This window comes from Brachypodium distachyon, chromosome 1 (assembly GCF_000005505.3).
Source record: "Brachypodium distachyon strain Bd21 chromosome 1, Brachypodium_distachyon_v3.0, whole genome shotgun sequence".
Lineage (NCBI taxonomy): Eukaryota > Viridiplantae > Streptophyta > Magnoliopsida > Poales > Poaceae > Brachypodium > Brachypodium distachyon.
The window spans coordinates 20,531,869-20,558,226 of record NC_016131.3 but is presented as its reverse complement, the minus strand read 5'-3'; the positions used below and the strand labels follow the sequence as shown (position 1 = coordinate 20,558,226).

The following is a 26,358-nucleotide window of genomic DNA, read 5'->3' as shown; positions in this document are numbered from 1 at the left end:
GCTCGAAAACACTTGTTCAGGATACGGTGATATAAAGGGAAAAGGAAAACTCAAAACTTGTTAGGTTCATCTGGATAAAAAAACTGAATCTGTACCAAAAAAAACTGAATCAAATCGGGTAGAGCCAAAAAAAATAGGTGACTGCTCAGTGAATCTGTATATTTGAATCGATAAAACTGGTGATTTTCTACTGAAACCAACTGAATTAATATTTTACTGAATCTTACAAACATGCACATAACAGTCGGAACATTGGGCGCCTCATTAGAGCGCATGCTTACCTCAACAACTCATGCTTGCTTTGTATGGTGCCGTAGTGGAGCACAACAGTCAACAATCAAGAGAAAGAGTGACAATACACTAGCAGTACATTCATAAGCTCGGAGGGCAATCCAATTATTTTCAATCTGCTAGACAGGGCACTTAGTTCAGAACAAGCGTAGTGAAATAAAACTAACAGATGAGACCAATTACTCCATAATCACTAGAAAGTAGTAAGATACCTAAATCATGGAGACTGCCCGATCGACAGTAGCCGTCGCCGGCGACCTTGAGGTGGGTGTTGAAGCGTCTAGTTGATCTGCACTGCACCGTGCTATTTGTGAAAATCACCACCAAGCAGGGGGCACAAATAACAAGTTACATCATCTATTAGGTCCAGCCAGTCAGAAATAGCAAGTCCAAGGGGCTCAAGCCTAGGGAGCAAATACGCCAAGCGGCGCAGGTGAAAATCATCATTAAGGTAGGTCCTCTCAAAGAATTTCTGGCAAGAATGGGGATCATCAAGAGGCTCCCAACTAATACCAATTTGTCCCAGCAGCGGGTACTGCAAAAGAATGTGAAGAAGAGATGGCTACAATCCTCCAACAAACCAGAAGGGCAGAGACGGCGAGATAAAACTGCTAACTAGGAATAGAACTGATTCACTTGATTATAGCGAGGGGTTACAGAGTGTATATATAGGATATAGAATCATAACTGCACACTACACACGATTACAGAGAACGTGGATACAGGGACAACTAAGTCGTCTAACACCCCCCCGCAATCGCAGCATCAGGCTCGACGACGCTGAGACTGGAGCGAAGATTGGTGAAGCTTGCAGTAGAGAGGCCCTTTGTGAAGATGTCGGCAAACTACTCGCTGGTTGGCACATGTAGCACACGAACTTCACCCAGTGCAACTTTCTCGCGGACAAAGTGTATATCAATCTCAATGTGCCTTCGTTCGACGATGCTGCACGGGGTTAGAGGACAGGTAGACAGCAGAAACATTGTCACAGTACACAATGGTGGCATGAGCAATCGGGCGATGCAATTCTTGGAGAAGCTGACGAAGCCACATCATGTGCAACAGCTCTATATTCAGCTTCGGCAGAGGAACGCGAGACACTGACCTGCCGTTTGGAGCACCACGAAATCAAGTGGTCACCGAGGTAGACACAGTACCCCGAGGTAGATCGACGAGTGTCAGGGCAACAAGCCCAATCTACATCCGAGTATGCTGCCAACGTTGTCGGTGAGGAGGAATTGAGGTGGAGACCGAAGTCGGACATAACGGAGGATGCGTTTGACATGATTGAGATGAGGAACACGAGGATCATGCATATATAGGCAAGCTTGTTGGACAGAGTAGGCAAGGTCTGGGCGAGTGAGTGTTAAGTACTGGAGAGCGCCCGTAAGGCTGTGGTAGAAATTGGGGTCGGAAATGGGTTCGCCGTCGGCAGAGAGTTTGGAACCCGCTTCAGCAGGTGTACGACATGGATGGCAGTCCTGCATGCCGGCCTTAGCAAGAAGATCAGCAGCATATTGGCGCTGTGAGAGGAAGAGGCCGGAAGAGGACCTGGTGACGGCGATGCCAAAGAAGTGATGGAGACCACCTAAATCGGTCATGGAGAATTCTGCACGTAGGGAAGAGATGATGGACTGTAGAAAGGAATCAGATGATGCAGTGAGAATAATGTCATCCACATAGAGAAGAAGATATGCAGTCTGTGTAGAGGAGTGGAAGATGAAAAGGGAAGTGTCAGACTGGGAAGGAGTGAATCCAATGGTCTGAATGAAAGAAGAGAAGCGAGTGAACCAGGCCCTGGGAGCTTGCTTGAGGCCATAGAGGGATTTTCGGAGGAGACACACGTGATTGGGTTAGGTCGAGTGGACGAAACCTTGTGGCTGCTGACAGTAGACAGTTTCATTGAGAGAACCGTGTAAGAAAGCATTCTTGACATCTAATTGATGGATCAGCCATGCGGAGGAGGTGGCGATGCTAAGGACAGTCCTGATGGTGCTTGGTTTAACTACAGGGGAGAAGGTTTCATCGAAGTCTATTCCCTGTTGCTGGGAGAAGCCGTGGCAAACCCAGCGAGCCTTATTGCGCGCGAGAGAGCCGTCGGAGTGAAATTTGTGGTGGAAGACCCACTTCCTTGAGACGACATTGGCGCCAGGAGGTTTAGGGACAAGATCCCATGTATTATTGGCTAGAAGAGCATTGAACTCATCGCGCATAGCATGCTTCCAGTTAGAGTCCAGAAGAGCAGATTTATAAGTGGTAGGGAGAGGAGAAATGGTGGAGGCTGTGAGGTTCCAGCGACGTTGTGGAAGGCTGAAGCCACGCTTGGCACGGGTTTGCATGGGGTGGGAATTCTGAGGTGGTGTGACAGGGATTGCATGGGGAGGTGGAACTGTAGGGTGGGAGGCAGAGGTGTTTGTGGTGTTTGAAGGGGATGCAGTAGAACGAGTTGGCGAGGGAGTGATCGGGGCAGGAGAAGCACCGGTAGTTGGAGATGGTTGAGAATCTGCCGCGGTAGGAGCTGCGGCAGGCGAAGGCTGGTTTTCTGCCGCGGCAGGAGCGGCGGCAGGCGAAGACTGGGTTTCTGCCGCGGCAGGAGCGGCGGCAGGCTGAGACATGAAGTATGGAGGAGGAGAGTGATTGCGGGCAGAGGGGGCTGGGTTGGAAGTGAGATGGTGGGAGAAGGGAAAGTAGGTTTCGTCGAAGGTGACATGTCGAGACAGGATGACCCGGCTAGTAGTGGGATCAAGGCAACGATACCCCTTGTGCTCATCGGAGTAGCCAAGAAACACGCAAGGAGTAGAGCGAGGCTCTAGTTTGTTTGCTGTGGTGGCTGTGAGGTTAGAAAAGCAAAGACATCCGAAGACACGCAGCTCAGCATAGTTGGGAGAGGAAAATAAAAGAGACTGGAAAGGGGTATAGAAGGGAGCAGATTTAGTGGGGCGAATGTTTAGGAGGTATGTGGCTGTGCGAAGATCTTCTGCCCAGTAATAAGCAGGCATGGATGCTTGGATGAGAAGAGTGCGGATGATGTCGTTAATGGTGCGAAGTGAGCGCTCAGCTTTGCCGTTTTGAGGAGAGGTGTAAGGGCAGGAGAAGCAAGGGAGAATACCATGAGAAAGAAAGAAATCTCGGTTCCTGGTGTTGGCAAATTCACAGCCATTATCGCACTGTATGTATTTAATGGGAAGAGAGAAGTGAGTTTTGACATAGGTATGAAAGTTCAGAAAAAGAGAGTGGATGTCTGCCTTGCTGCAAAGAGGAAAAGTCCAGACGTAGTGTGTGAAATCATCTAAAACAACAAGATAGAATTTGAAACCGGAGACACTGGGTATAGGCGATGTCCGTATATCACAATGAAGTAATTCGAAAGGAGTACAGGTGATGGTGGTAGAACTAGGAAAAGGTAGACGAACATGCTTTCCTAATTGACAAGCCTCACATAAACTAGGATTGTGAGGAGAACTAGTACAGGGAATAGAAAATTCTTTAAGCAAACTAGATACAATGGCACTATTCGGATGCCCTAAGCGACGGTGCCACAGGTCAACGGAGGCAATCATGGCGGCTGGAGAAACTAGAGTAGGAGTGCCACGGAGAGAGTAGAGGTCGCTCATGCTATTGAACTGAGCGATCACCGCCCTGGTTAGAAGGTCCTTCACAGACAGACCAAAGGGATCAAATTCCATGGAAACATTATTGTCAGTAGTAAATTTGCGAACAGAGATAAGATTTTTGATGAGGGATGGGGCAACAAGAATGTCACGAAGAACAAGAGGATTGCGAGAGGAGGGAAGGGAGGCATTGTGAAGACAATAAAAAGGAACAGTAGAACCATTGCCGATAGTGATGGAAGGAAGAGAAGGGGAAAACCGACACGTAGACAGAATACCAGGGTCTGCAGACATGTGCGCGGAAGCTCCCGAGTCGAAGATCCAGTTTGAGCCTTCTGCTTGCACCGTGAGATCATTGATGGCTGTAAGGAAAGCCGCTTGGTTCCACTGAGGTGGTGAAGGAGTCGCCGCTGCTGCTGTAGGCACCGCGTGATTTCAGTACGGAGGTGTTGGAGTTGTTGCCGCTGGTGCAGCAGGTGTCGATGAAGCCGCAGGTGGAGCGGGCACGAAGATGGGCGCAGGTGGTGGAGCCGATGCCTGGTACACGGGGGCGAAGCTGGTGTAGGCCTATGGAGGAGGGCGCGACCCGAGCAGTCCCGGGGCACCATGAGCGGGACGCATGCCCGGCATCCAAGGAGCACCAGGAGTCATCCATGGGAACGGCCAGGCCTGGACGACGCCGGTCAGATGGCGTCAGAGGCGCTGGAGGTGGAGCTGTTGGTGCAGGAGGCGCGGGGGGGCGCCGCTTGAGGCGTAGGAGCACGAAGCGTTAGGGAGCGGGTCCTCTGTGGTTGGTAGCCGGGGATGGGGTTCTTGCCCTTGTAGTTGGGACTGACGCCTGGCGGCCGAGTGGACGAAGACGCCGTAGACGATCGAGGCTGCTGGTTGGCGGAGCCGTATCCAGACGAGGAGCCGCCGCCTGGCGCACACGAGGGGCCGTAGTTGGTGTGAAAGGCCTGCGGATTCCTGGCCTTGCGTGCTAGGTTCAGGTCTTCAAGTTGCAGCATCGATCGAGCTTCTGCAAACGTGGGAAACAGACGCAGAAGAGGGATTAGTGTGGCGACCTGCGCGTAGCGCTCGTTGAGGCCGTTCAGGAGGGCATGGACGAGGCCGCGATCGTCGACACGACTATCGAGTTCCTGGAGTTCGTCGCCGATCGCCTTCACGCGCTGACAGTAGGCGCTGGCGGAGTTGTCGCCCTGGGCCAGGGTCCGCAGTTCGGTGTGGAGTTGGCTGATCCGGGCGTCGCGGTTGTCCTGGAAGAGATCCCGAAGCGCCGTCCAGACGTCGCGCGCCGTCACGCCATCACGCACAACGAGATGGAAGAGCTCGGTGGAGATCCCCCGGTAGATCCACTGCAGGATGGCGTAGTCGTTCTTCACCCAGAGGAAATCGGCCAGGGCAGGCGCATCGTCGCCCTCGACGTGGTGACGAAGAGAGCAGCGTCCGAGGTGCACCAGACACAGATGGCGCCAGTGGTAGAAGTTGTGCACCGGCAGATCCAAGACGATGGGGACGAAGGGAGTTACATCACTCATGGTGTCAACAATGGAGGCAGGAGAGAGGAGGGACGGTTAGAGAGTTGTGGTGGTGGATGGGGAGGAGGAGGTGTTTCCGGCGATGGCAATAGGTGCAGCGCCGGTGGTAGGGAGGGCCGGTGGGCGGGCTGGCGGCGCTCCGGTCATTGTTGCGGAAGCGAAAATTTTGGGAGCTTATCGCTCTTATACCATGCTAACTTGAGATAGAACTGATTCACTTGATTATAGCGAGGGGTTACAGAGTGTATATATAGGATACAAAATCATAACTGCACACTACACACGATTACAGAGAACGTGGATACAGGGACGACTAAGTCGTCTAACAAACATTGGATCTGTTACAGTGCCTTCTGTCCATTATTTCGAAAGTATTGAACCGATCATTGTGCAAAAGCCAGCAAAAGACCTTGAGCTTTCAAACACACTTGCTCTTCCATATCCACCCAAGCACTCTGTCAGTGGGAAAATCCTTGAAGTAAAATACATAGAACCTCTTGTGTTCCGTTTGCCATTGTGGTGGATTATCATAACCCCGTTTTTTCACCCGCTTTTCATTATTTTCTTGTTTTGCTAACCAACTTTCCCCTACTTTCGTGTGTATTTTTTCACAGCAAATTGTAAAATAAGTTCAGTGCAGCACAGTTTAGCAATGCCAAACTGAGCCTTAAAATATAAAAAATCTCACACCACTGTTACAGGGCCAAGAATCCATCTCAGAGGCAACCAGGTTCAAATATAAATCATTGTCTCGTAGTTCTTCAAGTCAAAAAGATTTACATGCCGTGGTTGCCCCACCGGCTGGCATATGCTTTATATAATATGATCAACTTGTACAACAAGATTACACAGGTATAAAAATACCGTACACGTACATACACAGACGTATATACAAATATACAACTCTAACACTCCCCCTCAATCTAAACCGTCATGAACAAGGTTAAGATTGGTACTAAATCGATGAAGTGTGAGCTGAGTAGCAGGCTTCGTGAACACGTCAGCCAGCTGATCGGCAGTGGAGATGGATCGAACATCAAGCGCACCCAGAGCAACCTTCTCTCGAACGAAATGGAAATCAATCTCGATATGCTTCGTGCGGGCGTGGAAAACTGGATTGGCAGACAAGTACGTGGCACCAATGTTGTCGCACCACAAGACAGGAGGTCGGGACTGATAGACACCGAGCTCCTTCAACACAGACTGTATCCAAATGGCCTCGGCGGTGCCATTGGCTAAAACCTTGTACTCTGCCTCAGTACTGGAACGAGAGACTGTCGGCTGCTTGCGGGAACTCCATGACACAAGATTGGGACCAAGAAACACGGCAAAGCCGCCCGTGGAACGACGATCATCGGAGCAGCCAGCCCAATCCGCATCGGTAAAAATACCGAGTCTAGTGGAAGAGGAACGCTGAAAACGCAAACCAGTGGACACAATGCCTTTGACAAACCGAAGAATGCGCTTAACCACCTCATAGTGAGCGGTAGTCGGCTGCGACAAGTACTGACACACCTTGTTGACAGCAAACGATAAGTCAGGACGCGTCAAGGTAAGATACTGCAAACCCCCAATGAGACTCCTGTACTTGAAAGAATCCTCTAAGCCGAGCGGTTCACCGAGATCTCTTGTCAGCTTGTCAGAAGTAGACATAGGCGTGGTAACTGGCCGACATTGCTCCATGTTGGCCCGATGCAAGAGATCAAGAGCATATTTGTGCTGCATCAACACCATACCCTCAAAACTATAAGCAGCCTCAATACCAAGAAAATACTCCAGCCGCCCAAGGTCCTTGATGGGAAAAGAACCAGAAAGAGTGGCAACAAGCTGATCAACGGCAGACAAAGAGGAACCAGCCAAGACAATGTCATCAACATAGACAAGCATATAGACCATGACCCCTTGATGATCAAAGATGAACAGAGAGGTGTCCGCCTTGCTAGCAACAAAACCGAGCTGATGAAGCTTGTCACTTAAGCACGCATACCAAGCACGGGGCGACTGTTTGAGACCGTAGAGGGCACGTTGCAGCTTACAAACATGCTGAGGACACCGCGGATCCTCAAAACCAGGGGGCTGCTGCATATACACTTCCTCAGTAAGAAAACCATGGAGGAAGGAATTACTCACATCAACCTGACGAAGGCACCAACCACGAGAGGCAGCAAGAGAGAGCACCAGACGAACTGTGACGGGCTTAACAACCGGACTGAAAGTATCATGATAATCAATACCATACTGCTGCGTGAAGCCGCGAGCCACAAGCCGTGCCTTGTATTTATCAACTAAACCATCAGGACAAAATTTTGTTTTGAAAATCCACCTGCTGCCAACAATGTTAGTGCCAGGAGGACGAGGAACCAATGTCCACGTCTGATTCTTCTGAAGAGCATCAAACTTAGCTTCCATAGCAGCATGCCAAGCAGGCTCAGTCAAAGCCATGCGATGAGAAGCTGGTTCCACCATAAAAGCATGATGACGAAAGGGATCATACCGAACAGTGCCGTCCCGGTAAACTTTGGGATGAAGGATACCTTTGCGCTGCCGCGTGACGATGATCCGAGGCGGCTCATCCTCAGATGATGCAGGTGGTGGAGGCGACGGCGATCCGGGTGGAGATGGGCTCGGCCCAGGCGACGGACTGGGCGATGCAGACTCGGCGCCGCCAGATGAGGACGGCGAGCCCAGTCCAGCGGAGGACGTGGGCGGCAGAGAAGCAGGCTGCCGCCCAGGCGATAGGGACCGGGCGCGAGATGGGCCATCGCGGGAGGCCGGGCCGACACCGCGCGAAGCGGAGGCGTGCGTCGGAGGCTCGGTTGCATGCGGGGTGGGCCCAGGCACGCGAGCCGACGCATGCAGAGGCGACACCGGAACGTAGATCGGCTCCTCCGACAGCGAAGAAGAAACTTGCACAGGAGAGCTAACAACAGAACCAGGTGCATTAGCGGGTAACAAGGTAATGTCATAACTACGCGTGTCGGTACTCTGAGTAACTGGTTCAGTAGAAGGAAATGACACAGGAAGCAGTTTAGAGACATCAACAACGACACCCGGAGTGGCGAAAGGAAACACCTTCTCATCGAAGACAACGTCTCGAGAGATGTAAATACGACCAGTGGAACGATCAAGGCACTTGTAGCCTTTGTGCATGGGGCTATACCCAAGGAAAACACACATCCTGGAACGAAACTCGAGCGTACGTGAGTTATACTTACGCAAACTAGGCCAGCACGCAAAACCAAACGTGCGAAGGAACGAGTACTCAGGGGGTGTGTTGAGAAGCCGAAAAACTGGTGTGGCATTGTTAATGACAGGGGTGGGCATCCTATTAATAAGATAGCAAGCAGTGAGAAAAGCTTCATCCCAAAAATGAAGTGGCAGCGAAGAATGCGCTAAGAGAGCTAAGCCTGTCTCGACAAGATGACGATGCTTGCGTTTGGCGAAACCATTTTGTTGAGACGTATGAGGACAAGACACATGGTGGGCAATCCCCGTGCGCTCGAAATAAGCATGGAGGTGATGATACTCACCACCCCAGTCAGACTGAACTGCATGAATTTTGGCATTCAAAAGACGCTCAACATGGTTTTGAAAAGTGTAGAAGATGCTCTCAACATCAGATTTATGTTTAATCAAATAAATCCAGGAATAGCGACTGTAATCATCAATGAAACTGACATAATACTTAAAACCCCCAAAAGAAGGTAGAGCAGGACCCCAAACATCAGTGTGAACAAGCTCAAGAGGAGACTGAGAAACACGAGTTGAATAATTATAAGGTAATTGGTGACTCTTGTCACGCTGACATGCATCACACACGGAAGACTCAATGTTTGAGGAACATGACAGATTATTGGAACTAACAATAGTTTGAACTACTTTATTTGAAGGATGACCAAGACGCTGATGCCAATGCTCAGACAACAGCTGAACGCTGGAAGACGCATGATGCCCAAATGCTACGTCACGACTGAACAGTAGGGGGTAGAGACCTCCACGACTCCTACCGCAAAGAAGAATTCTCTTCGTGACCTTGTTCTTGACAAGGAAAAAATATTTATGAAACTCGATGAAAATATGATTGTCAGAAACAAGGCGATATACTGAAAGCAAATTTTTGCTAAGACCAGAAACGAGTAGGATATTTTTAAGTTCAATAGGAGACAATGAACCAGGTAAACGAGAGTGAACAACATGCATAATAGACAAACCTGCACCGTTGGCGACTTGCACTTGGTCCTTGCCGGGGTAGCGCTCCTGGACGTTCATCCGTCCCATGTCGTTGGTGAGATGGTCGATGGCGCCAGAGTCGAAAAACCAGGGCTGCCCTTCCTGGTAGGCGGCGGAGTGGCCGGAGCGAGTGTCCTCAGACTAGAAGGATTGGTTGAAGCGGTTCTTGCACTGGAGGGCCTCATGTCCCAAGTACTTGCAGATTTGGTAGCATGGCCGCTGGCGGCCGTTACGACCGCCGCCGCCACCACCGCCTTGGCCTCCTCCGTCGTTGCCACCACCACCGCCCTCCTGGTTGGGGCGATTGCCACGGGGGCCCTGATGCTTCTGTTGGCCTCCGGTTCCGGAGTTCTGGCCGCCGCCTGGCTGGCCAGAAGGGCGACCGCCAGAGCGGCCACTGTTGGTGTCGCGAAGGGGCGCCCCCCGCCACGAGCATCGCCCTGCCACTCCACGGCATTGGCGGAAGTGGAGAACTCGGGGGCTTGAGCGTTCTGCTCCTTTAACGACTCGCAGGAGAGGAGCATCGAGTAGAAGGCCGACAGACTGAGACTGTCGGCATCGGCAGGCCAAGCACTGTAAGGGAGTTCTGGAGGGACTCGTACTGAGGCCCGAGACCGATGACGATGTAGTCGATCAGTTCATCACCAGTGATGGGAGCACCGACCATGGCCATGGCATCCGCGTACCCCTTCATCTTGTGGAAGTAGGCGGCGGCGGTGAGGTCGTGCTTCTTCAGCGTCGAAAGTTGACGACGCATTTGGCGCACCCCCGCCCTGTTCTGTGCTGAGAACATGGACAGGAGGGACACCCACACGGACGACACGCTGGTGCGGATGACGAGGTGGCCGAGGATCTCCTCCGTCATGGAGCCGACGAGGATGCTGAGAACACACTGATCCGTGTAGAACCACAAGGCATAGTCCGGGTTGGGCTTGGAAACGGCGTCAGCCCCCGCTCCTTGGGTGACCGTGGCCGGTGGTGGTTTGCAGGAGCCGTCCAGGAAGCCGTACCACCCTTGGCCGGCGATGTTGGGGACGACTTGCATCTTCCAGAGGAGGAAGTTGGTGCGGTCGAGGCGAACCGTGATGGTGTTGGTGTTGTGGCCGGTGGGGGCGGAGATGATAGCGCCGGTGGGGATGGAGGGAGCGGAGGACGAGGCCAACGCGCCGGCGGCGGAGAGTTGTATCGCGGAGGACGTCATCGCGAGAGAGCGTGGCGGCACTCGAGAGAGACGAGGACGGCGGTGCTTGGAGATGGCGGCGGCGGAATCGCGGGAGCGGGCGAAACCCTAGGTGGGTCGGCTAGCTCTGATACCAAGTCAAAAAGATTTACTTGCCGTGACATATGCTTTATATAATAGGATCAACTTGTACAACAAGATTACACCGCTATAAAATACCGTACACGTACGTACACAGACACGTACACAGACGTATATACAAATATACAACTCTAACACTTCAAACTCATGGAACGCTTCAGCAAAGAAAGGAAGTTTGATGAGAGACAACAAATGCTCCAATTCCTTGACATTTTTTACAGAAAGACTCTGACCTAGCAAACTAGAAGCATCTGGGAAGCAAGAAGCAAGAAACTGCTCTAGAATATAGTTCAGTATCTACTAATTTTGCACCCAAACTCAGTAAACTGCTCCTGAGCCAGTACTTAAATGTAAGAAGATGCACACCTTCAGTGAAAGCACATAAAAATGCAGCCTCTGAAATGAACAGCTGATAACGCAAAAGGGCAACAATTTTCAGATGTTGGGCATATATGAAAAGCACCTAGTATTATTTTTCTCCACCTTACATAAAGAACAATTTCTTTGTTAAAAGCTACTCCAAATGCTAAGGCACTTGTAACAGAGCCCTAGCGCATTAGAATGACTAACCAACATAAGTAAAACAATGGAAGGATTTCATTTCTACCGCTGCTTAGTTATGGACACCAGAAAAATATATTAAAATTCGACCAACACACTTCGTTTTCACTGACAGACACATCACTGGACTTCAATGAATACAGGGAACTAATTAATAAATGGCTGCTTGTTTATTATAGTACTAGTAAATAAACGTAAATAGGTTAGAGAATAACTCACTCCTTGTTGTTAAGCATGTTCAATTGTTGATACTCTCTAGCTACATGTCTCATTTAACATTAACATAAATCTGGCATTCATCACAAGTGAATGCTAAGTAAGGAGTACATTGAAGGTCTCTATACCAATCAACAGAACACCGAGATTAAAAACTAGATATCCAACAATTAGCAAAAAAACACTTCCACAACAGAAATCAACCAGCCAGCAACCTACAAAAGCTCTCCAGAACCAAAAGAGATCAACCATATACCGACCAAATGAGAAGCGAGAAACAAAGGAGGCAGGAAAACCACCAAGGGGCTGCCCACACGAACCCACAAAACGCGTGGACACCCGCAAAATCAGCCAAAAGTTCATCACATGAACAAACCCTAGGACATGGCAAACGCTAGAATAAACCACTGAAGAGAATTGTTGGAGTAGCAGTGGTACGAGGAAGCTGAATCTTTTCATTTGCCACCATTTAATCCACTGCTCATTCAGAAAATGAAATAAAAATGCTTTGTTATTTTCTACTCCCTTCAACCCCACGCATTTTGAGGTCTAACTTTGAACATCAATTAGACTAACAAAATGTGAATTATGTGTTATAGAAATTATATCACTAGATTCATATCTGAAAAAAGTTTCCGACGGTATAGTTTTTATAATACATAATTCACATTTTGTTGGTCTAATTAGTGGTCAAAGCAAAATCTTGAAATGCGTGCGTGCCTTATATATTATGGAATAGAGGGGGTATTTTTCCTCCTTAATCTGCAAGAGGAAAAAGAACAGTTACTAAAATCTGAGTGAAATAGGTTTCGTCTTCTAATCCCCATGCATTCTGAAAGTGTAGAACAATTTAAGCAACGAACAATCAGAAGGAGCATACCAAGAATGGATGCCTAGTTTAATCAAATTATTAGGAAGCTGCAACAAGTAGGTTCAATAAAACAACAGCAATATACGTGCTAGAACAACAACAGCATAATTCCTAACATACGTCCTGTGATCTGTTCTATATAATGGTGGATGCTCCTGGCACAGGTGAATCTCCAAGTGAGAGGAGAAGTCAACATCTTGCCTAGAGATGAATGCAAGCGGCGTTCCCACTACCCAGTACATTCTGGTAAATAAGACATAGACTTTCGGCAAATGGGTCATAACATCACCAACATGAGCCAGATCTGTTGAGGTGACTCACATTCTCGGTTCACAGTCTGGTATATCTTCAGACATGCTCATATAGACCAGCTAGTGTAGGATTTTGTCTCTGCTATATGTCTATATGCAAGCCACTAAAATATTTCATATCCAAACATTGACGTGAAATAATGATGATAAGTATGATAAACAGATGAAGAAATCAAGAGCAGATCATCTAAAAAATAAATCAAGAGCAGAGATTTGTGCCATCCCTTCATCAAATATGCAAAGAACCCTATGTATACTATCATTTAGTTACAGAGATGTACATCTGCGTTACCAATTTCAGAAAAAAAAATGGATGCTGCAGGTACAGGACATATATGTCCTATTTCTCCACTGATTGACACACATATACAAGTGCATAGTACAATTGTAGAGTTTGTTCAAGTTCTCTTAGAGTCTAAGATGCAATAGAAGGCCAATACCTTTTTCTGAAATATGGGTATTTCCAATTGCGTTATTAAAGTCATAAGCAAAATTGCAATCGAAGAATTCTTAGGCATGATGACATGTGAGGACTAAGTGCCATCACTGGAGATTATAGTCTTATTGAATGGGTTAACAGAGTATTTGAGACTAACCTGCACCTTCTTTCCAAAGCATTTTGAGTAATTTTGGGAATACAAAATCAAACCATCCAATCTCAAATCTACATTTGGTACTAAAAACTTGCTGAGCTGCGGAAACAAGAGAATATCATCTACTCCGTAAATAAAAATTCTTGAAGGCATTGAAGCTTATCCACTTGTCCCAAGGTGAGGCTATTAGCATCAGGTTGTTGTCAAATCTACTGAGACAATCACTCAATGGGAACCAGTCGTTATCTAAATTCAAATCAAACACCCCAGTATTTCCAGCAAAATTAAGCATCCAGGAATGGATACGCATCCCAGCAAACACATCAAGATGGGAGGTCTAGGTAAGAATTTTACCTTAAAACTCTGACTGATCGGAGCAATCATTTACAGATACCATCTCCAAGTTGAAATTTAGCTTAATCCTTAACCACGATCTAGAGATAAAAGGCAGGGAAAATCATAAGCAAAATTGGATGGATTCCATCGGTACGACGGTACAGTATTATTTAAAAGGCTTTTGAAATCATTAGGATCAGAAAAGGTACGACATTACGTCACGATCACAATATAAAATTTATTTATTCTTTCACAGGTTGGAGTTTGCCTTGATCTGGGTGAGTACAGTACATTAGTAGCTAGTAGGAGTGAAATCATTTACAAGACTGGGACAATATCAAAACAGGAAGAAGCAACAAACGGGGGAACCGTCTCCGTCTCCGCGTGGGATACCAATCGTCACGCCGACGCGGTCGCAGGTAGGCGGAAACAGCCGTAAAAATAGGAGATTTGCTTATTTTTTACCAATTTGTTTTTTTAAAAAAAAATAGGAGTATGAGATTTGGGTTTTGTGGGGAACGGTACATTCAGATTCAGAAGATCGAGCAGACACGTACGAGCATTGCTGGTCTCTCGGCCCATTAACTTAATATATCCATGCAATTTGCTGCCTGCCAAAACCAAAGTTGGGCCTAGCCCCCATTTCCAGTATCCTATAAGAAAGCCCATCTGATGCACTATCCTCTAGAGATACAGAAGAAGAAAAGACGATCAACAAACAAAACATTCCGGATTCAGGGAGGATGGAGACGCCGCCGACCGTTCTGAATTTAGCAGCCGTTGCAGCCGCACTTGGTCTGCACGAGGCTGCACTTCCCGGTAGGGTCGCAATTAAAGGAGGAGCAGCAGGTGGTCATCTGGCAGCTGCTCGGGTTCGCCTTGGAGCAGCACCGGCATTGCAGGCACGTCGGAGCCCCCGCGCCGGCCATCTCCTCAATCACGGCGAACGGCGGCCACACCGGCACCATGTCCGTGTCCCATGACGATGCTGCACGGCACAAGGAACATAAAACAATCAACCATCAGAACTCAGAAGCTAGCGGATGCGTTGAATTGCAACAGAATAGAATTATGCGTACACGTACCTTGAGCTTGTGGGGCGGTGAAGAGGAGGGCGGCGGCGGCGAGAGCGGCCGCGATGCAGATCATGTTGAACCTGCTCGCCATGGCAAGTGATTTTCTGGGAGGATATCGAAGGAGTCAAGGAGAAACAACGATTTCAGGGCGAGAGTTTTTTGCTGTGATCTGTTATATGTGTCGTTGGTTGGTTATATATATACAACGGGAGACGATATCTGGAAACTCCAGTATTTATGTAGACTTTTAATTCGTATTGAATTATTGCCTGACAAAATCGCTTTGATTCATCCAAATCATTTTCCGAGACTGTTAATTCGTATTGAATACTTTCCTGATAAAATCGTTTGACTTCCAACTCATTAGTTGGATCAATCGTATTTATTTAGAAAGAATTCAGTGCGAACTAAAAGTCTTGGACGATTAGCCTTGAAATAGATGTCCGGTTCCATTGTTTAACAACGGGACTTGTAGTTTAATGGCCGGTTTAAGTTATTGCCAGCAATAGCTGTGCGTCATCGGCTCATTCGTTCTGACGAGATAGTGGTCGTCGCCTCGTCGGGTGGTTCATATTTCTTTTGAACATAATATATCTATGTTCTTTTCGCAAAAAGTAATAATATATTTTTTGCAATGAAAAAATAATATTGATGCCGTGTTTATCTCAATCGTTGAGGACCTTTTTGATTCACAAGATTTCCAAAAGTCAGGAATAGAAAAAATACATGGTCAAAGTGGCATGTCATCTTCAATACTACAGGAATTAGATGATGTTTCATTGTGCGCAGGAAGAACATAGGATTCTTACAATGAGGTTGGATTGGATGGAATTTTTCCTACAAAACCTAGTAGAAATGAATCATAAGGAAAAATTCCTATGGTTTGTAATCATTTGAATCAAACGAACCACATATATAGGAAAAAATTCCAGAGGATTTGAAATCCTACAAAAATCCTTTGGAATTTCTTTGAATCAAAGGGGGCCTTAACTTTTCTACTTTTTTGAAACATGGTCCCCCTCCAAAAAAATTACATGGTCCTTCGAAAAATGCATCCACAACCATTAAGGCCTCTTTGATTTAAAGGATTTCTAAAGGATTTTTGGAGGATTCCAATCCAATGGAATTTTTCCTATATGGATCGTTTGATTCAAAGGATTGCAAACCATAAGAACTTTTCCTTAAGATTTATTTGTACTAGATTTCATAAGAAAAATTACATCCACTCCAACCTCTTTATTAGAATCCTATATTTTTCCTGTGCACAATCAAACATCATCCGAATCCTGTAGAATTCCAGATGACATGCCACTTCAATCCTCTATTTTTTCCAATTCCTGCGTTTTGAAATCCCGCGAATCAAAAAGGCCCTAAACTTGGGGGCGCAGCCTAATCTCGTCCTCAAACTTGCAAATTGCCCGTTTGGTTCTCAAACTTGAATTATACGCCCACATACGGTTCTAATACGCTATTAGCAGCCCGGCCCCACTTGTCTGTACCTTTTGCCATATACACGCCTGGCCTGCGGCGGATGCACAACAATGCTCAGAAACCTAACCGAAGGCAAACGGAGGCCTAGGTTCCCAACAGAAGGATTTCGTGCCGATTACGTTTGTGGGCTTTGATGATGCACCAGCTTGATGTATTCTTGAAAAAAAAAACGTTTGTGGGCTTTAAATTTGATGGTTATTTCAAGTTAAGTCCAACAACGAAGAGTCGGAAAAAAAAAACGGACCTCACCGCCGCACTGGAGCCCACAAGAAAAGCCGGGGCCGTGTGACCGACGAAAAACGACAATATTTTGTGGGCCCGGAACCTTATACATCATCTGACCGCTTTGCCGTTGCGTTGCTTGAATTTCGTTGTGTGCGAGAATTTTGGGCCGTACGTATATACTCGCATGAGGTATATACATAACTACGTATACCTCGTACAAAGCTTTGAGCTACCAACAGGCGACTGCTATTCTATACGTCTATACTGCTGTAGAGTATGTACGCACATAGTACTGCTGTAGAGTAATTCTAGATGGCAACAGAGAAGAAACCCCCTGTTTTTTACACAACAGCAACATTGAAGAAAACCGATTTTCAGTACCATTCGCACATAATAACAGCAACATGACAACATCATTTAATAAGACAACATCATATAGTTCGACGATCTCATACAAGTTCACACAAAATAGACGACAATCTCATACAAGTTAATACAAAATAGACGATGATCTCATACAAGTTCACACAAACACGCATACGAGGAGCTGAGGTTGGCGGTTGTACATGGAGAATGGGGAATTTGGGTGGGGATTTAGGGGTAGAGACAATATATAGGTAGGGTTTGAGTACACATATGGGGTGGATTGGGCCACTTATATGGGTTGTATCGAAATCTTCACGGTTTCATCGGTACCGGTTTCGGATAGTGCTGTCCCGGTCTAAACCTGTGAAACCCTATTTATACCCATTTACAAACCCGCGGGTTTCGGGGCTCATTGCCATCTCGTTGAAGAGTAATGATACAGTACGTTACGTCCGTCCGAGAAAATCTACTGTATTGTAAAGTTCCCCATCACAATTCACAGGTCGGCGGTCTAACGTGATGGCATGTGAGTTGAAGTGAGAAGTAGTACTACACAATAAATCGGGCTTAATTAGACGGCAGCCACACGTCTGGTGATCAATCCTCGTACATGATGCATAATTAGCTGCGCTTGATTATCTCATGCACACAAACGCACGAACTGAGATAAACTAACCGATCCCTACCCCAAGAATTTTAAAAGGTGTCCTCCAGCCTGAGCAGCCGCCCGGGCTATCGGCGCGTGGTGTGATAACAATGTACTCACTTCGTCCGACAAAAGATGTTTCAACTTTGACTAAATTTGAATGCATTTATACACTAAGTCATGTCTAGATGCATCTAAATTTTGACAAACTTGATACATCATTTGTTAGACGGGTGGAGTACTACTTCGAGTGGACTTGTATTCGTAATTTCCACGGAAAATATGACATTAGTTCCAAACCATTTTGAATCGAGGTTTGTCCGAGCTGGTGCTCACTGTAAATGATTGTAATAACTCTGTGTTTGGTCAATCAAGAATGATTTCTCCGTTTCGATTTCTTTTAACCCAGCACGCGCACGTCACGTCCTCAATCCCCCCATGGCCACTCTTGGATGTGTAGTAGGCTAGAAGCAACGCGGCACGGCACATAACCCTAGCTACATGACGACGGCAATAACCGTTTGGTGTCAAGAGTCTTAGGCATTACGGACAGTGGTTCCAAGTTTCCGTTTGTAAAAGAAGGAACGTGATGGAGCTGCTGAGAGAGAGAGAGAGCAGCAGCAGCAGCTAGCCATGCTGCCCACTCCCTGCAGCACGAGGGCGAACAGTCCGGCTCCTTCCATGCAGCGCGACCGCCGGCTGGGCAGGGCCCCGTTCCAGACCAGCCCTCCAATGAATCAACTCCCCCCTACCCACGTGCGTCAGCTCTCCTCGGCTTGTATGGCGAATCAAACCCTACTCACGGCAACTCCAGCGGGCCGACTGAAATGGGCCGCATTTTCAGGTCGCGAGCCAGACAGAAAAAAGGCCTTTGTCCGTTTGGCTCGCGAGGGACACAAATCGGGAAAAAAAACCCGATAGAAACGAGTTGCATTAATAGTATATAGTTCATACATGCAAATATAAAACTACTACACAAAATATTAAAAGTAGTACTACTACTATACTATACTAGTGATCTACTCCGAGCCAGAGTCGAGGACGATGACCGGCGGCGGCGATGGAGTTTAGCACTTCGGTGGCGGAGACTGGTCCGCCATCTCCTCGTCCTCCGGCGGCGCTCCCTCCTGCTCCCGTCTCTGCCACGGCTGGTCCTCCCAGACCCAGTAGTCGTCATCCTCCTTGACCAGCATCCCCCCACGGTGCGCGTGCTTCCTCCACGGTGGCGGGAGGCGCGGCTGGAGCGGCGGGAGCACCTTCTCGGGCGCTCATGTGCACCGCCCGGACGAGCTCGGGCCACATGGCCATCTCGGCAAGGACGGACTCCTCCTCCGCCTTGCGGAGCATCTCCGCCTCCTCCTCCGTCGTCTGCGGCAGCGATGCCATCTCCTCTTTTGAGGCAGCGATGGCGGCCTGGAGCTCGCCGTCGCCGTCTTCCTCCTCCTCATCCTTCTCCTTCACGGTGGCGCCGGCGATAGGCACCACGCTGTGCTCGACACCCTCCCGCGGGAGCCGGTGCTCGCCCCGGAACCAGGCGTCCCGGTAGCTAGGAGGACTCCGACTGGTACATGTCCAGCAGGCGCTCCTCCGGCGTGAGCTGCGCCCGCCACCGCATGATTTCGGCGAGGCGGGCCTAGGCGGTGAGCGGCACAGGAGGCACTAGAACCCTTTCCGGGCTCAGGTGCCACCCGTGTGGCAGGTGCACGTCCGGCCATGGGGCTGGGTTGCCCCGCTCCCAGAACTCCCTGGCCAGGTCGACGCCGACGTTGCGTCGATCTAGCCGGCCGGAACGCGCGAGCGGCGCGATGGTGAAGCCCCGCGACGCCAGCGGGACGGAGGGCGACGGGGCGGGCTGGAGCTCTAGCCGACGGAGCGCGACGCCGGCGAGGCGCTTCGGCACGGTCCCGAGGAGGACGAGGCCTCGTGGTTGTTCGTCGTCTTCCTCCACCACGGCTTGGGCGCCATTGCCGGTCAGTGGCTACTGCGGTGGTCGGTGGTGTCGGTGGCCGGTGGCTAGGGTTTGGGCTCCGTCTAAGTGGGGTGGGGAAATGTGGACGAGGGTTGGTCCCCATTTAATATGACCGCGACAGGAGTGGTTGGGTGGCTGGCAAGTGGGGACAGGTGAGGCGAGGGGGTCAAACGGACCAGCCGGACAGCGTGCTGCTTCGTTTCGCGTCCGTGGAGACGCAAACATTTGGGGCGGGAATGGGTCGACGCGAACCAAAATCCGGACCGCTGCGCAAATGGGTCATCCCACTGGGCGACGTATTTTGTCCGTTTCGGACCAACCGGACCATGCAGGTCCATTTGGGTCGCCCCACTGGAGTTCCCTCAAATTTCACAGTTTTTACTTGCACGTCCAAATGCATGATGCACGCATAGGCAGGCGCCATGTCACATTTAACATTTCTTACCACACGAGACGAGTGATGATCTATATCATACGGAGTACGTCCTGTGTGTGCGATGGGGATGGAGCTCTGGGAGCCTGTGAACGATGGACCGATCGACCGACCGATCACGCGCCGCGGCGCCGGTGAAACCTCTTTCCTTGATGTGTCTCGTAGCTCGAACAGTAGCTGCTGTGTGCTGTGGCTTCTCCAAAGGTATGGCCCGCCGCCCCGCCCCGCCAGGACCAAGACGGAAACTGTTTCACATGCTCCATCCCCCCATCGAACACCGCTGCCTAAAACGGGAGTCGAAACGGGAGGCAGGCCGCGGACGAGCAGTCGTTGCCGCCACCGGAAGAAGAACAAGTGTCCTGGAGAAGCCGAGGATCCCGACGCGGATTCACAGGAAGAACACTGCATTTGGCAGGATGGGGGGTCCGGTCCCGGAGCCCGGTCCAGCTCTCTAGTAGAGTAGTACGTCCTAGGAGGATCTAGCCAAGTGTGTGTGTGTGTTGTATATTTCTTCGACATGTGATCTCGTTTCCCTCCTTTCTTTTTCTGCTTTTCGAAGATCTTGGCTTTTCAGATATGTGAAAACACTTAGTGTAAGTCTGTGCAATTACGGGAAAGATCTCGTTCAAAAGCAAAGGCAGTTCTTTTGCGCAAAAAAGAAAAAGAAAAGACAGTTCAGCACTACGGCTCTGGCTTTTTCGGTGCCCTGTGCGGATTCTGTTATGTTGATGATGAGAGCTCTTGATTATATAGATTTTCTTGGGTTGATGACTGTTTAGTCATATGTCGCGCTGCGTGTGGTTTCATCAGCCCCCTTGAAGTCACATTGTTTGCGATAGAGATTCAGTACTCCTTTCGATCCATAATAAGTGTCGCTGATTTAGTACTAAATCAGCGACACTTATTATAGATCGGAGGGAGTATAACACATCGAATCTTATACATTTTATCTTTATGAAACCAGAAGCAAATTTGCCTCAAACTATTATAATTTAAACCAGGAAGAATCCTCTACCTGATGAGAAGAAAAAACAGGGCAAAATATGCATGATCTTCAGAAGTTGGGAGCATACGTAGCACCTGATGTATGTCCCAGCTATTGCCGGTACAAAACTACGAACCAGGTTTCGGTCATGGACTGCTTCATAATCTGAACTTTTTTTGTCTGTATAAACGGACTTCATAATCTGAACTGGTAACATCACCTACAGCCTAGAAGCAATAGGCCATTATGCATTTTAATTAGAGTCACTCAAACAACAGCCCAAAGGGCAGGGCAAAACATGATGGCTTTCTTTGGAAAAGACCAGAAATGCAATGATTTAATTGTACATTTGCACCAAACATGACAACGATTTGCTCTGGAGCCTGGAGGACACAAACTTTAGGATTTAAAAAAAAGAAAAAATATGTCACCAAAAGTACTACTCCGGAGCAAACATGACAACGATTTGCTCTGGAGCCTGGAGGATTTAAACTTTAGGAGTACTTAAACTTGTTGGTAATTTCGAGGAGAACTGCCGGATATGCATTGTACACCCTATGTCTCTGATTGTACTGTATCAAATTGCACCAAACAAAAACATACAGAAAAAACCTTCGCATAATTGCATTTAACTCGAGGTGATGACCACGCGGACAGAGCACTTGATAAAGCTGCATGACTGTGTTCTTTTTTATTCGCATGAATTTCTTACAGTTGATTCTTGCAGTGATTGGGGAATTTTTCTGCAAATAAAAGAGATCCTTAGTTTGATGGAAAAGTTAGTGTTCAATTAAACTTTTAATTAAGGAGCATCTCAACAAAGCACTTCAAAACCGCATTTCAAATAAATTCCTTATGATTATTCTGAAACCAGATTACTGTTGATGGATAAACAAATCAGACTCCCAGATAAAAATAGTATTTTACATTGATAATATTGTATTATTGTATAACTTTGTTTCATTGACGCTGCAATAAAATGGCAATGTGCATCGATCAATGCAGACACCCGAGTTTTCTCCTCTTTCCGAAACTGTGGCTATGTCCTTGTGTGGGACGGTAAAAATGTAAGTTTATTGAAATTGTTAGAAGGATCCTCCCACTTCTTCTTATCATGATCTTTCTTTATGTTATTTTCCTTCACAATTTGATCATATTGCTTCATTTAGGCCTTTTCTTGACATGCTAACTTAGCTGACTTGTCTAGGTGGCTTGATTGATCCACATTGGCACCATGACGGGACAAAGACTTTTTGGCTTGGTCTACATGGATTGAAGGCCCGACCCCCATATAGAATTATTTATATCCCAATACGATGTTTTCAATTGAAGCTTCATTATTCCAGCTATTTGTTGTCATTGGCAAATACTTTTCATCAAGCACTCAGAGGCTGAATATGTTCTTTTTCATCATTGAAATAAAGATATTGCACGTATTGTATAACAAATGCCATTACATTAAAGTTTTGTGACAAATGCTCTCTTTTTTCGGGCAACAAACACTCTATTTTCAAAAATATATTAATAATCAAAGTTAGAGACATTTGGCTACATTTTCTCTACGACGTCGTCATCTATTTACAAATCTGCTACAATTGTAAATAGATGAGATATGGACATGATTCTCAATGTCTAACTTGACATATTTTTTCAAATAAATATGCGCAGACAAAAATCCACAAAATTGTGAAATGTTTTCTCTAGCAAATCTAATAGTAGCACTTCACCTGACAAAATTAAATAGGTCCAATTAAGGAAAAATATTAGGTGAAAACCACATTTACGGTGCAAACTGCATAGGAACCATGTTTAAGAAGTTTCAAACACTCCTATTAAAAATACCATATGTTGGAGGTGTCATGCTCTAGAAATGTGCAAAATTTCAAGTTAAAAATCAAATGCATTTTGAAAGAATTAAAAAAAAGAAATGTATAGATGAATAGTGACAAACAGTGAAGAACCACTGCTGCTGTTTGTTTTCTTCGTTGCTACTAACGCAATTGAGTTTGGATTTGAAATTTTGTACATATATAAAACATCATTTCTATAATATATGTAAAAAATTTAAATAAAACTTTTTACAATGGTTTTCAGAGTTTTCACCGGATATATACGCCGCCTTCTATCAATATACAAGTTGAAGTCACGGAATTTGACTGCATGCTTTACAAACGGAGGAATACAATATATCTTGACTTAGCCATATGACACGGTAGGAAATCTGCTATAGCTTAACAGGATTTTTTTTTTAGAATAATAACAGAAGGAAAGATGCATATGGAAACGCCATAGCCGCCCATATAGTATGCAGTGCGTGCTACCTATTTCTAACAACTCCAGGAGATTAATTAATTAGTTATTTCCAGCACACAAAAAGATTAATTAGTTATTATAGAACTAAGACCTAGCTAGCTTACTGGGCATGGTATATATGGACGGATCTTGGATTCTTGTTAGGTTGGCTAACAGTGCATCGGTAGTACGATGGGAATGGGGTAAAGTGGCCTTGATTAAACTAGCGAAGGAAATTCATGTAGCCCAATGATTGATGTTCATCAAAGCCTAACATTAGGGAAACTTGAGCCCAGAGGCATTACCTAGAAAGAAATCAAACCAAAACAGTTGATCCCCCACATATTTTTTTTAGAATCAGTTGATCCACCACATGAGATGGAGTCATGGAGGGCAGGCCACCAAACTGCTCCGCGCACAGCCCAATTTCCCTTCTGAACCACCGTAAACACACGCTGGCATGCATGCGGGCCCGAGCCAGTACCACCTGCCCGTGGGCCCTGCGTGTCATTACCGGTGGGAGGCACGAACGTCTGGTACGCGTAGCAGGCAGGTGCTAGTGCAATTAATCAACGGAACATCCCCTGCTTGGAGCTGTGAGCCAGCCGTAAGCAAGCCAGCAAAGCGCCATTTGCAAAATGCATAACTTAATCCTAGCGAAGCCAGGGCTGGTTTAATTTTGTCCCTGCATCTGTACTACTCTGCGACTCTGTGCTCCAATATCTGGCTTTTTTTCGAGCAGCATTAACAGAGCGTATGCGTCGGCGTCGCCCGTTGCTATCCAGAGGGCAAGAAAATGGTTAATCAAATGTGCATGAGCCTGTCAGCTATTTGGTTAGTATTCTTTCTTCTTTCATTAGGTCGTTATTTGGATGGTTTCGTTCGTCAGGGGCCTCCTAACAGCAAGGCCAATGTGGGGATAGGCTGAGAGAAATGCTAGACATCAGTCTAAAATTTTTTAGAAGTGCTGCAATGTATCTTTTTTCTTAGCTACTACTTGTGGGACCCACTTTTATTTATTTTTTCATTTAATTTCACTTTCCTCACCGAGAGTTTCTCTGCTTCCACCTATTCCTCGTCTTCTTCCTCCACATCCTCCATTCCTCCTCTTGTTTTTCGCTTCCTTTCTCTCTTGTACCTGTCGTCTTCTCCAATACTCCTCCTGGCCGCTGCAGCCAAGCACTTCACAACAAAAATTCCCGACCACTGTTCACCGAATCCCGCCATTGATCTCCCCCGGAGCAGATGGCTGCTGCGCGCACGACGACGGAAGGAAGAAGGACCCCGTCCATGGCGGGAGAGCCTCGGCCTCCTCCTCCTCCTGCAGTCCCCCCCCCCCTCCTCCCGCGTCGATGGCCTCGGCGCATGTCTTCGACGGCCACAACGAGGGCCGAACGGAGCCACAATGCTCGTCCTGTGGGACCGACAAAGTCAACTTTGCTCTAGACTCGGGGCTTCGACTTGAGTCGAGTCCAAGAAAATTTTCTTAGCATAGCAAGCTCCAACGTTTAGACCCGATCCCGTATTTTACTAGCACCTGTTTAGCACCGGGTTTTGATCAACGTTGGGCTTGTTCTAATAATTATCTGCCCGCCAGAGGAAGGTTCTTGCATCAGACAAGGGATAGGTCGGGGAATGCATCGAGATGCCGAGAACCTGCCATCTGAGTATCTGACCTTGTCGAGATATTTTTGTGATCTTTTTCCCCGTTTCTAGTGCAGAAGGCTACGTGAACTTTGGATCTCAATAGCTAGGAACTGTAGCGGCCAGAGCGCGAGGGGGGATAACTGCTTGCGTGGCATGAAAAATGGCTGAAATGGCCAGATTTCAGTGGAAACCGTAGAAAATATATCTGCCGAGTAGTTTTGAACGTCCAATGCATCCACCCTACGGTTTGGATGGCACAAATGGGGAACAATTTCGCTTTAGACATGCATACAAAATTGAAGTTCAAATTCTTTTCCATGCCAAGAGTAACAAAAATAAGACGCACAAAAATGTAGGCTTCAAAGAGGACGAAAAATATAAATGGTACTCCCTCCGCCCTTAATACTCCCCTCTGGACATGTACAGGACATCATTTCAACCAAATTTTGCTTCTAAATACGGACTTGTCATTCTAGATATCTTTACACCGAAAAAAATACTCACTCCGTTTCATAATTCTTGTCAAATACTACATGTATCTAGACGCTTTTTATGAATAGATATATTCATTTTTGGACAAATTTGAAACAAAAATTATGCAACGGAGCTAATAGTTCTTCCGAACCTCTCTTTGCTATTTCCAGTACCATGTAGTGCCACATAATACTAGCATGGACTAGAGTAGTAGTAGTAACCCAGGAACTTCCAAAAGTAAAGAGAGGCAACGGAGATTGTTCTAAGAGTAGATTCCAAAATCATCATGCCTTAAGAAACGGAGGGAGTTTTCGTTTCTTCTTTTTTGTCTGCCAACCTCGATGAAGCCGTTTATTAAAAAAAGAAAAGGTTAAATAAGTTTAAAAAATATTATAGCTTGTGGATGCTAGAATACACTATAAAACAGCTGCTAGATTTCATGGAAATATGTTTTAAAAACTTGACCTGCAGACTGATTTTGTCTGCAGCTCACAAATAAAATCATTTTTCAATGAAACTTTAATGGTCTGGCCACCAGACACATCTACACATTATTATTATTTGGGAAAAAAATTAAGCATTTAGAGACACCATTTGATTTTTACTTTTTAATAAAGGGCTCCATGAGCTGGGGAGCCCAAAGCAGTTACCGCCTTAGGGGTTGATCGGTTGCAACAATACCAGTGGGAATTGAGAGGGATTTGATAGAAATTGAACTGGAATTTTAGTTTTCCACGTCGATCCCGCCAGGGTGGGTAACCGAATTAGGCCTTACCGGGGACTGACATCACCCAAAATTCAATTTGCTGTAATTCTTAGTGGTGCTCAAACTAAGTGCGACTTTGGGCAACATAGCGCGATAGCCCAGGTCGATC

The 26,358-nt window shown here is 47.1% G+C and overlaps 2 protein-coding genes across 2 annotated transcripts; both read right to left on the bottom strand.

Annotated features, from left to right (window-relative positions):
- Nucleotides 1-4,585: 4,585 nt before the first annotated feature.
- LOC104582055 lies at nucleotides 4,586-5,440 on the bottom strand. The gene has a single exon (XM_010231345.1). The coding sequence runs from the start codon at nucleotides 5,438-5,440 to the stop codon at nucleotides 4,586-4,588; it is 855 nt and encodes a 284-aa protein (XP_010229647.1).
- Nucleotides 5,441-14,280: 8,840 nt separating this feature from the next.
- Nucleotides 14,281-15,112, bottom strand: LOC112270116. The gene is made up of 2 exons (XM_024457825.1): nucleotides 14,965-15,112; nucleotides 14,281-14,867 (listed from the first exon to the last, which is right to left on the bottom strand). The coding sequence occupies exons 1-2, from the start codon at nucleotides 15,044-15,046 to the stop codon at nucleotides 14,650-14,652; spliced, it is 300 nt and encodes a 99-aa protein (XP_024313593.1). The 5' UTR covers nucleotides 15,047-15,112; the 3' UTR covers nucleotides 14,281-14,649.
- Nucleotides 15,113-26,358: the final 11,246 nt, after the last annotated feature.